Source organism: Sminthopsis crassicaudata, chromosome 3 (genome assembly GCF_048593235.1).
Source record: "Sminthopsis crassicaudata isolate SCR6 chromosome 3, ASM4859323v1, whole genome shotgun sequence".
In the NCBI taxonomy this organism is placed as follows: Eukaryota; Metazoa; Chordata; class Mammalia; order Dasyuromorphia; family Dasyuridae; genus Sminthopsis; species Sminthopsis crassicaudata.
The window spans coordinates 364,695,137-364,708,416 of NC_133619.1; the positions used below are offsets into that span (position 1 = coordinate 364,695,137).

At 32.8% G+C, this 13,280-nt stretch overlaps 1 protein-coding gene across 10 annotated transcripts in view; it reads right to left on the minus strand.

Moving 5' to 3' along the window:
* PTPN4 (protein tyrosine phosphatase non-receptor type 4) overlaps positions 1 to 13,280 on the minus strand; it is a 200,699-nt gene that overhangs the window by 146,076 nt on the left and 41,343 nt on the right. For all 10 annotated transcript variants that reach the window (XM_074301815.1, XM_074301810.1, XM_074301808.1 and 7 more), the window contains exon 2: positions 3,366 to 3,520. In XM_074301815.1, the coding sequence (XP_074157916.1) occupies positions 3,366 to 3,503 (138 nt within the window). In that variant the 5' untranslated portion in view covers positions 3,504 to 3,520. The remainder of the gene's footprint in view (positions 1 to 3,365; positions 3,521 to 13,280) is intronic.

Genomic DNA, 13,280 nt, shown 5'->3' on the forward strand with positions numbered 1-13,280 from the left:
TCATTGTAACATGGGAATAATTAATAGCATCTACCTCCAAAAGTTATCTGAAAAATAAAATGAGAGGATATTTGTAAAGTGCTTTGAAAATCCTAATGTATTATATAATAAATACTGAATATTATTATTTGTATTATTGAAAAGAATGAAGATCAGCAAAAATAGTATCAAAAAAATAGTTGAAGAAAGAAACTCAAAAGTGATTCAACTCTCACTTGTAGGTATGGGAAGGGAAGCATTAAGGTAAGATACCACTAGAGAGTAAATGTCCAAAGAGAACCTTCTTGATTCTAAATGAAGCATGGATTAAATGGGGAAAAAAGAACTGGGAAATTAATAGGGTGGCCCCTAATTGGGAGGTGTCTGAATAAGTTGAAGTACATGAATGGAACGGAATGGAATGACTACTCTGCCAACAGAAATAATGAAAAAACCAATTTCAGAGAAATCTTGGGATTCAAGATTTGATTAGTGAAATGAGAAAAATCAAGAGAATGGGTTATAAAGTCAAAATATTTTAAAGAAAAATTTAAGGACTTTGATAAAAGCAATGACTGGCCAAGACTCTAGAGAACCTATAATGAAACATGTTATCCATTACAGAGAAGTCATAGACTCATGGAAAGGAAAATGACAAATATTTCTGGACATTGTCAGCATGTAATTTATTTTACTTGATTATAATGATTTGCTAAAATAGGATTTTTTTTCTTTCTGTTTTTAATTGAGAAGGAGGAAAGGTTGGGAGGGCAAAAACAGCAATGTCCATGGGAAAAATTAGGAAAGAAAAGAAGGGACCATCATTGAAACATTTAAAAACGAGCAGAACTAGGGAATCATTATACACTTCAACAATGATCTGTATAAGGATGTATTCTGATGGAAGTGGATATCTTCAACATAGAGAAGAGCTAATCCAATTCCAATTGATCAATGATGGACAGAATCAGCTACATCCAGAAAAGGAACACTGGGAAATGAGTGTAAACTGTGAGCATTGTTTTTTTGTTTTGTTTTGTTGTGTTCCTCTTCCCAGATTATTTTTACCTTGCGAATACAATCCTTCCTTTGAAACAACAACAACAACAAAATTTGGTTCTGCACATATATATTGTACCTAGGATATATTATAAGATATTTAATATGTATGGGAATGCCTGCCATCTAGGGGAGGGAGTGGAGGGAAGGAGGGGAAAAACTCGGAACAGAAGGGAGTACAAGGGATAATGTTGTTAAAAAAAAAAATTACCTATGCATATGTACTGTCAAAGAAAATGTTATAATTATAAAAATTAATTTTAAAAATTAATAAATAAATAATACTTTTTAAAAAAGAGAGAGATATAATTTTTCTATGTTGTTTCCCTTATCCTGTGAGCTCCTTGAGATTTGGGATTTGACTTTCTTTGTATCCGTAGTGCTCAGTACCAGGCACAAAGGAGGTGTTTAATAAATTCGTACAAACGGGATCTTCTTCACAACAGTACAGGTAACAGAAATGCTTAAAGGTCCTCATTATAAAAAATGTCCCAGCCACCAATATCAATCTAGTCTTTCTTACCTCTCATCTGTCAGCAAAATACCTATAAACTTGTGAAATAGTTACAATACAGAACAGGATGATAGATTAGCAACTACAAGAAAACAACACGAAATACAAAATTATTTGTGGTAACAAAAATGACTTTGTTAAATCTTAAAATGCTAAATAATATGAATTATTTTTCTACCTCTTTTTTTTTTTTTGGCTGAGGCAATTGGGGTTATGCCCAGAGTCACACAGCTATGAAGTATTAAGTGTCTGAGGCCACATTTGAACTCAGGTCCTCAGGGCTGGTGCTCTATCCATTGCCCCAAGCTGCTTTTATTTTTCCTACTCTTAATAAAGAAAAAGTTAATTGTACCAAATTAAAAAGTTTGATCTTAGCTCTATCACATTCTACCCTAAGGGGCAAGAAAGTTTCATCATATTATACTTGTGTGTGAAAATGATTTTGAGCTACAGAAATTCATGTTGAACTCAGGCTGGATTTTGGTTTTCCCCACTGAGAGATATCTTAATCAAAATAATCACATATCTCAAATTCTTTACTTCAGATTCGATGCTTTCTTGGGGGCATAAAGCAAATACTGGATACTAATAATATAACAGACCTCTAAGAAAGGATTGACAATGAAATTTTTCTACACACTAAAAAAAAAATGTTTTTAAGGTTCAAGTGTCAAGAATAGTTTTTTAAAATGGTGCTCTGAAAGTTGTGTGAAATCAAAGTTATTAATAAGAAAAGCTGACACAGAGGAATCTGTGGTTTATAAAGTATTTTTTTGATTTACAATGGTTGTTTTCTAGTTTAAAAAAATAAAAGGGGTTTTTATTATTTTTTTTCTGTCACCAGAGAACCTGGGTTATTGATGAGATATGCACATACCAGACACTCAAAAATTTTGGTTAACAAATAAACAATTCACATAAAGGCTAGGCTTTTCTGTCTGTCATTCATATTAACATATTAATAAAATAGCAATAAGCTTAGAATATTTTTGAGATTTGTTTTCAAGAACTTTCAATGCATTTTAGAAGAATGATTTATAACTGATAGATTAATTCCAAATCAATGCTGAACTGTTCATTAAAGTTTTCTAAAGCTCTCCAATGGATCAACATATTTGTTTAGACTAGTTTGAGTTACTCTCCATACCAGAGAATGAAAATACTCAAATATACTACCTCATCGTTGTGGATGCTCAGGCCAATGATGCCAACTGTAACCCATACAAACCTGCCTGTTTAACAGGCTTCTTAATCATTTCTTCACACAAGCTCATAACAGAGGCTTCACCCAATTATCTACTAAGGGCATTTTTGTTTTGTTTTGTTTCTTTGAGAATGAGAATACCAGTGAATTAACATGATTTTCCAAGAGTCTTCTCTTTTCTATCACTACTTGACCAACTCATTTTCTTTTGTAATTGTACATTTCTTTTCATCTATTACTTCAGTATTTCTTTGCAAATCATAGTTATTTCCTGTTTCACTTTATTTCTTCACTGTATTCTGAGAAATTAATCTATAAATTAGACTAACTTATCTAAATAATGCTTCCACTAAGAAGTGAAGATGTTCATTTTTAATTATTTTAATGCTGTAAATGTATCATGCAGCCATAATACCACCAATAACATATGGGTATTAAGACTGATCCTTGTTCCTAAAATACTGTTTTAAATTCTAAAATATATTTTTTAAAAAATTAATGTTTTTCCTAAATTCAGACTGGCTTTTACCTCAATTAGACCAGGTTAAATATACATGAAAATTTATACTAGTACAAAAAAAAGCAATAAGGTTTGCATATGATACTTACATTGACTTTGAAAGCTTGTACTGTGTTATCCAAGAGAAGGATATTGCAAACCACTTCTGTATGTTGTCTGTCTCGTGCCAGCTCGGATGCTCGTACATTGTAAGTTCTGCCAGCTGGCAATCGGAAGCGTGCGGTCATTACTGTCCACACAGGGTCTTTGCAAATAAGGGAAAAAAAATGATAGCATGGTAAAGAAAGATATAACATAATCCTTAAATGTGTTAAATTTTACTTAACAAATTTTAAGAAAATAAAAGAGGGGCAAAAAATATCTGGCTACATTGTGTTTGAAACAATTTGTTTAAAATGTCAAGATACCCTAATGAATCTGTACATAGATTTCAGGGATGGTTTGTAAATTTGGATAGAAGAAAAACTATATAATTTAATTAACTTCTAATGACTTCAAATTATTGTGAGAAATGGTCCATAAGGTCACAATAGAAAAAAAAAAATGTTAAGGACTAGTTATTTAAAGCAGACAATAATTTTCAATTAAGACTTTAACCTCTTGCTATTTAAATGTTTAAATTTTAAAAGTTTATTACTTTCCCTAAAGAACTCATTCAACAAAATTAAAATTGAGATATCAGAACAAGGACAAAAGAAATCAAGAAAACATTTGGAAATTATTATATATAGTTTCATGAATTTAGGACAAAAAGATCATCTAAAAATGTATAAAATATTTCAAGCTAAAAAGCTTCATCTCAAAAGAGAAATTAGACAACCCATTTAAGAGCTACTCTACAAAAAGAAAATACCTGTCCTAACTCCACAAAGAATTACTTGTGGAAAAAATGATATCACACTGTTTTTAAAAAAAATTATAGCAATACAATTAATTTGAGTAAATATTGAGGGTTCACTATGCAGAAATCACTGTGGTAATTTATAGATATATGATGACAAAAATGAAAATAGTCCATCAATCAATCAATAAGCATTTATTATGTATTTACTATGTAACAATGACTATGACAGGTGTTTCTGATACAAAAACAAAAATTAATCAGTTCCTGCCACCAAGGTACTTTTATTCTACTTTAGAAGACAACATTTGCAAGCCAACATGGTAAAATAGGATATGAAGTTACAAGACCTCAGTTCAAATTCAGACTCTTGACATTACCTGAATGTCCTAATTAATAGGTTCTAAAATGTAAAATGAAGGAATTTAACAGAATGACCTTAAAAAACACCAAATATAAGATCCTAGTAGTGCATATGTTTCTGTGTGTGTGGGAAAGGGAGGAGAGGAGGAACAAAGATAGCAGGAGGGAAGAAGGGAGGGATGGAGAGAGAGAGAGAGAGAGAGAGAGAGAGAGAGAGAGAGAGAGAGAGAGAGAGACAGAGAGAGAGACAGAGAGAGAGACAGAGAGAGAGACAGAGAGAGACAGAGACAGAGAGGGGGGGGAAGAGAAAGAGGGGGGAGGGAAAAAAGAGAGTGATCTCACACAAAATAAAATAGAAAGCACTCTGGAAAAAGATCTTTACCACTGCCTGAATAAGATGGTAAATGAGTGAGCTCTGAAAAAAACTTGGGATTCTACAAGGTAAAGGTAAAGAGTCAATGCAGCCCAGGCGTGGACAATGCAAAAGAACAGCAAAAAAAGACAGTGCTGTTTAGGAACAAAAAGACTAGTTTAATTGTGCCAAAGAGTGTGAAGGAGAATAATGTATATTAAATCTGGAAAGAGAAGGTTATGAAAAATTTTAGAGTTTACTGAGTAGAGAAATGACATTTTCAGAAAACCGTTTTAGGACCATGATTCCAGCAGCTCTGTGGATTATGGACTGGAAGAATCATAGACCTTGAGACATAGAAAACAATTAGAATACTACTGTAACTGTCCAAGCAAGAGGTGATGATATCCTGAAATTGAATGATACAACACATAAAAACACAACAAATACTTATGAAATATCTACATAATACAAAGGACTGTGAAAGGAACTGGTTAAGAAATAAAGTTTAGTAAGACACAATCCCTGCCCTCATAATGCTTACATGTTTTAAATAAGTAAACAGGCACTAACAATGATATTTAGGAAGTTGTCATTCCCTTCTATACAATACAATGTACACATGTAAGTATAATATGAAGTGATCTGAAAAGGAAGAAAATGCCAACAACGGGGCAATGTTGAGAAAGATTTCACAGAAGTGTCAAGTTAGTTTTGAAAGAAGAAAGAAGAGGCAAGAAGAATGGGAGAATGCAGGCAGAGTTGACAAAAATGTGGCAAATTTTTGGATATCTGTGTTTGGTAAGAGTGGAAAATTGAGGCTGTCACCAAGATTGGGAACTTAGCTCAATAAAAAGATGGTGCCTCAACAGAAAGTTTGGAAGAGAATTGAGAATTATGAGTCTCAGATATCAATGGGATATCTACTTCCAAAGGTCCAAGGGCAGCTTCTGAACATTGTAGACTTAAAAGCAATCAACTTAGTCATGATAATTAAAACTTTGTGAGATAATGTCACAGGGGAAACATAGAGAAACAAATAAAAAGGCTGAAAACAGAGTCCTAATGTACAAACAAAATCAGGGAATGTGACATGGATGATGACCCAAAAAAGGACACTAAGAAGGAAGTTTAAGAGATTTCTTACCAAAATTCAATTAATGTTAAGACTCTGCTATAACAAAGATGAAAACTACTTAACAATCCTTTAGTCAAAGAATACCTAACCCACTTACTAGACATATGGTAACCATATAAACTGCTTTATAAAATCTTACAGAAAAAAAATGCTGATGACTGTGAGCAGCATCACTTCACAAAGCATGAAGAAGCAGTGGAAAGCATTTTTATCTGTGGAAGACTAGAGAGATAAAACATTACATATTCTGATGGACTCAGGTTCATATTGTTAAGTTCTGCTATGCTGCTTTTTTCCCCTCCTTTAAAAATTTTGTCATTTCCATGTATACATATTGTATTTAAGTTATACTCTAACATATTTAACATGTATTGGTCAACCTGCCATGGAGGGGAGGGGAAGGAAAGGTAAAATTGGAACAAAAGGTTTGGCAATTGTCAATATTGTAAAATTACCCATGCATATATCTGGTAAATAAAAAACTATTAAAATATAAAAAAAATTTGTCATTTCTCTAAGTAGGAGATAATGGGTAATCAAGGTGACATAAGAAAAAATATCAATAATGATCAACTAAAACAGGAGAGAAAATATAAACTGTGATTATAAAAAACTTGGTATGAGAGAGCCAATTAAGAAAAATGATCCTAAAAGAATGAAGGAATGAAGCTGGAAATATGGCATGAGATAATAAGTGAAAAAGATTTGTTAAGATTTTTAACATTTAAGCTTCATCAATGACAACAGAGCTGCCACTTTTAGAGTCAGTATTATTGTTCCTGATAAGCTACACAGGAAACTAGAAAAGTTATAAAAGGAACATACAAAAGCAATGAAAAGTACAATTATTTAGATCAAATAAGGTCTAAATAAAGATCTGTGTTAGAGGTAATACACTTTTGACAATGTTGAGAGATTTAAGGTGTTTAAAGATTCCTACAGAAGCTTGTAAATAAAACAAGTGACCAAAGTGCCACACTTTATTGTTTTTTAAAAAGACAAAAAAGAAAATGGAACTCATATTTCCTATATTTTTCGATCTATAAATTTTTATGAGAATAAAGTACCCAATCAAGGACATCCCTAATGTTAGAAAAGGAAGGGAAAGGTACCCTATCATAAATCCTCTATAACAATAAAATTACTGGCTGAAAAGTGTGTTATTTTTGCTTGGTTGTTCAATTGTGTTCAATTCTTCATAATCCCATGAACAATGCACTGTTCATGGGGACTTAGGAGAAAAGATACTGGAGTGGCTTGCCATTTACTTCTCTAGTGTATTAAGGCAGAGTGTGGCTTGCCTAGAATCACACAGCAAATAAGTGTCTGAGAACACTCTTCTCTTTTTGACTCTAGATCCAGCAATCTATCTATTGAGCTATCTAGCTGTCTCCTAGATGATTGAAAGGTATAAAGAATACATAAATCCCATAAAAGTTTATTCCTTGTTGTCTATAAAAAGAATTTGATTTAATAAAGCAAAACACTGATTTAGCTCTATACGTAAAAACAATCTAAGATTTTTTTAAAAGTTATAATGAATCTCTAATTTTCAATGAGACTATTCAACCAGCTATGACTATCAATATCAAATGAAGTATAAAACAGGAAGACTGATGATGCTCATAAAATTGTCCCATTATGGAAGACTTTTTTTTTTTCATCTTTAATTTTTTATTTTATTTTATTTTATAATTATAACATTTTTTTGACAGTACATATGCATGGGTAACTTTTTACAACATTATCCCTTGCACTTACTTCTATTCAGATTTTTTCCCTTCCTCCCCCAACCCCCTCCCCCAGATGGCAAGCAGTCTTATATATGTTAAATATATTACAGTATATTCTAGATACAATATAAGTATGTAGAACCGAATTTTTTGTTGCACAGGAAGAATTGGATTCAGAAGGTAAAAATAACAGTTTACATTCATTTCCCAGTGTTCCTTTTCTGGATGTAGCTGGTTCTGTCCATCATTAATCAATTGGAATTGGATTAGCTCTTCTCTATGTTGAAGAAATCCACTTCCATCAGCATACAACCTCGTACAGTATCATTGTTGAAGTGTTTAATGATCTTCTGGTTCTGCTCATTTCACTCAGCATCAGTTGATGTAAGTCTCTCCAAGCCTCTCTGTATTTCTCCTGTTGGTCATTTCTTATAGAACAATAATATTCCATAACATTCATATACCATAGTTTACCCAACCATTCTCCAATTGATGGACATCCATTCATCTTCCAGCTTCTAGCCACTATGAAAAGGGCTGCCACAAACATTTTGGCACATACAGGTCCCTTTCCCTTCTTTAGTAGTTCCTTGGGGTATAAGCCCAGTAGTAGTATGGCTGGGTCAAAGGGTATGCACATTTTGATAACTTTTTGGGCATAATTCCAGATTGCTCTCCAGAATGGTTGGATTCTTTCACAACTCCACCAACAATGCATCAGTGTCCCAGTTTTCCCACAGCCCCTCCAACATTCATCGTTATTTGTTCCTGTCATCTTAGCCAATCTGACAGGTGTGTAATGATACCTCAGAGTTGTCTTAATTTGCATTTCTTTGATCAATAGTGATTTGGAACACTCTTTCATATGAGTGGAAATAGTTTTAATTTCATCATCTGAAAATTGTCTGTTCATATCCTTTGACCATTTATCAATTGGAGAATGGCTTGATTTCTTATAAATTAGAGTCAATTCTCTGTATATTTTGGAGATGAGGCCTTTATCAGAACCTTTAACTGTAAAAATGTTTTCCCAATTTGTTACTTCCCTTCTAATCTTGTTTGCATTAGTTTTGTTTGTGCAGAAACTTTTTAATTTGGTGTAATCAAAATGTTCTATTTTGTGATCAATAATGGTCTCTAGTTCTCCCTTGGACACAAACTCCTTCCTCCTCCACAAGTCTGAGAGGTAAACCATCCCATGTTCCTCCAATTTATTTATGATTTCATTCTTTATGCCTAAATCTTGGACCCATTTTGATCGTATCTTAGTATGTGGTGTTAAATGTGGGTCCATGCCTAGTTTCTGCCATACTAATTTCCAGTTTTCCCAGCAGTTTTTGTCAAATAATGAATTCTTATCCCAAAATTTGGGATCTTTGGGTTTGTCAAAGATTAGAATGCTATTTTTATTCACTATCTTGCCCTGTGAACCTAACCTATGCCAATGATCAACTAGTCTATTTCTTAGCCAATACCAAATGGTTTTGGTGACTGTTGCTTTATAATATAGCTTTAAATCAGGTACACTTAGACCACCTTCCTCTGACTTTTTTTTCATTAGTTCCCTTGCAATTCTCGACCTTTTATTCTTCCATATGAATTTTGTTATTATTTTTTCTAGGCCATTAAAATAGTTTCTTGGGAGTCTGATTGGTATAGCACTAAATAAATAGATTAGTTTGGGGAGTATTGTCATCTTTATTATATTCGCTCGGCCTATCCAAGAACACTGAATGTCTTTCCAATTATTTAAATCTGACTTTATTTTTGTGGCAAGTGTTTTGTAATTTTGTTCATATAATTCCTGACTCTCCTTTGGTAGATATATTCCCAAGTATTTTATACTATCGACTGTTATTTTGAATGGAATTTCTCTTTGTATTTCTTGCTGTTGGATTGTGTTGGTCATTATGGAAGACTTTAGCACTGAGTCCAGATGGTAAGCTCTCCAGATGTTACTGTTTGCAAAACAATACTGTGTCAATTGAATTAAAATGTGGCACATTACAGAATCTCTTAAATCAGATCTATAATCATTCAGGAGTTTGGTATAACTCTTGATGCAGATTTCAATCCATTCTGAATGTAAAGTATTTTGCAAATCTTAATGCTACCAAGGTATCAATTTATCTATCTATATATATCTCTCTCTCTATATATATATCTATATATATATATATATAGATATATATATACACAAACATACATGCACATATTCATGTGTATACCTGAGCTACTATTATCTATCATTCTTAATGACCATATCTACCAGATTTCTGTCCTCCCTATATATTAGGGACCTTCCCCTAAGTCTTTGGTTACAAATGCATGGATACTAATATATCAAAAAGATTTTTTTATTATGTACCCCTTATTTTTTTATTTTACTTTAAATTCATTCATTCATTCATTCATTCATTCATTCATTCATTCATTCATTTATTATAGCTATTCTATACACAACATATGCATCGGTAATTTTTCAACACTGACCCTTGCAAAACCTTCTGTTCCATCTTTTCCCCTCCTTCCCCCCATCCCCCTCCCCTAGATGTCTGGTAGTCTAATACATGTTAATATATGTTAAATCCAATATGTATACATATTTATACAGTTATCTTGCTACATAAGAAAAATCAGATCTAGAAAGAAAGAAAAAAACCTGAGAAGGAAAACAAAAATGCAAGCAAACGACAACAGAAAGAGTAGAAATGCTATGTTGTGGCCCACTCTCATTTCCCATAGTTCTCTCTCTGGGTGTAGCTGATTTTCTTCATTACTGAACAACTGGAACTGGTTTGAATCATCTCATGTTGAAGAGAGCCACTTCCATCAGAATTGATCCTCATATAGTTTTGTTTTTGAAGTGTATAATGATCTCTTGGTCCTGCTCATTTCACTCAGCATCAGTTCATGTAAGACTCTCCAGTCCTCTCTAACATCACCTTGCAGATCATTTCATACAGAATAATATTCTTTCACACTCATATACCAGTACTTATTTAGCCATTCTCCAATTTATGGGCATCCACTCAGTTTCCAGTTGCTAGCCACTACAAAAAGAGCTACCACAAACATTTTTGCACATATATGGGTCCCTTTCCCTTCTTTAAGATCTCTTTGGGTCTATCCCTTGTTTTTAGCACATAACTAGCACACTTGGTTTTTCAAGCATACAGCCCTCTATCTTTATTCCTTTCAAATACAGTATTTCCTTTACATGTATTACAACCTACATTCTTGATCACCAGATGCCTCTGCAGTGCTCTTTGCATAACTTTCCACATTATCATCAGTAAAAGTCTTGGAATATAATTAGTTAGAAAGCCTGGGTGTCCTGTGTGAGGTCTAGAGTTAGGAAAACAAATATTCCTGAGTTCAGATGTGGTTCCAGATACTTAGTGGTAACTCTGGACAAGTCACCTAATCTTGTTTGCTTCAGTTTTCTCAGCTTTAAAATGAGCTAGAGAAGGATATGATAAACCACTATATCTTTGCCAAGAAAACTCCAAATAGGGTCATCAAGAGCTGGGCACAACTGAAGAAACAATTGAACAATACTAAGAACAAAAGAAATATTAGACCATAGACCAAAAAAGCTAACTGGAAATGAATTAACTTTATCTTAAAAAATAGTTGTGTCAAATAAGAAATAATACAAACAACTGATAATTTCATTAAGTGCAAATAGGAAACAACATACCAAAATGTGGAGAATACAGCAAAAGAATTACTTAAGGAAAAAATTATATCTTTATAAACTTACATCAATAAAAGAGATAGAATAAATCAACAAACTGAACATGCAATTGAAAAAATAGAAAAACAAAAAACTTCCAATTAAGTATCAAAACAAAAATCAAAAAACCTCAAAACACTGAGCAAATAAATAAATCCACCAGCTGTTTGTTTTTTGAGAGGAAGGGAAAGGGAAAATACAATATAATAGATAATCCACTGGCTAATTTGATTTTCAAAAAAAGATTTTCAAATTACCAATATCAAAAGTGAGAAAGGTAAATTAACCAATGAAGATGAAATAAAAGCAGTTATTATGAGTTGTTTTGCCAAATTATATGCCAGTAACACTGGAAATCTAAACAATATGGGTGAATATTTAGAAAAATATAAATTATTCATATTAAAAGACCAGGAAAAAATAATCACATCATAAAATAAATTGAACAAGCCAAAAATTAGTTAGGAAAAAAAAAAACCCAGTATCAGATCTCAAACTACAATACAAAACTATAATTATCAAAACAACTTGGTCAAAACAACTTGGTACTCAATATGAAAGAGAGGTTGATCAACAAAATAAGTTAGCTGTACAATAAATAGAAAGGGGGGAAGGGGGAGGAAAGCCAAGATGGCAGAAAGGACCCACATTTCTTTCTGACCTTCTCCTTCTTCAGACTAATTAGCAAATCCAGCTTCTGAATTAGTTCTGGACTGGCAGAATCCAGGAATATTGGGAATGCAACAAATTACCAGCAGAAGATAATTTTAAAGATCACCAGAAAAGGTCTGTTTCAATCAAACAAGGAGGGAGGCCAGTCAAGTGCAAGCCGGCTGAGCACAGGTAGCAGAGAATCTACAGGGAGGAATCTATAGCAATGTTGGTTATTCTGCCCTGGTTGCAAGCCAGTAGATCAGTTAAAAAAAACATCAGAAACAAACACAAAAGATCAATAGTGAATCTCCTAACTCCACAATCTCACAGGACCTGGTCATGCCCACCCAGCATTGGGAGTGAGTCAGAAGGGACTCAGCACAGTTGCAGTCATTTGTAGAGAAATCTTGGAAAACCTCTCCTGTCCTATACACAGACCTTAACTTTTTTTTTTTTTTTTTTTTTTTTTTAATGAGTAAAAAGGCAAAGAAAACTCTGACCATAAACAGTTTTTATGGTGAAAGAGAACAGATTTCAAACCCTGAAGAGACTAAAAACAGATTGTCTCCAGACAAAGCCCCAAAAGGTGATATAACCTGGTCCCCCATCACACAAGGTTCTCCTAGTAGAAATTTAAAAGGATCTTAAAAGAGAGCTGGAAGAAAAACGGGGAAAGGAAATGAGAACTTTGCAAGAGGGTTTAGAAAACGCTTAACTCACTAACAGATAGATTTGATAAAATGGAAAAAGAAAACAACTTCCAAAAAAACCGAATTTGTGAAACTGAAAAAGAAAATAATTCCTTAAAAAACAGAATTCATGAAATGGAAAAAAAAATCCACAGAACAAAACAACTCATTTAAAAATTCAATTAGACAAATACAAAAAGAAGTAAATAATTCACTGAAATTCAGAACTGAACAAATAGAAATGACTCAATGAGACAAGAATGTCAAGCAAAACCAAAAAAAAAAAAATGTAAAATACCTAATTGGGAAAACAACTGAAAATAGGTTTAAGAGAAACAATGTAAGGATTATTGGACTCTTTAAAAACCATGATGAAAAAAAGAGCCTTGATACTATTTTAAAGGAAATCCTCAAAAAGAACTGCCTAAATGTCAGAATCATAAGGTAAAATAACCATTGAAAGAATCCTAAAAGAGATCCTAACTCCAATGAATA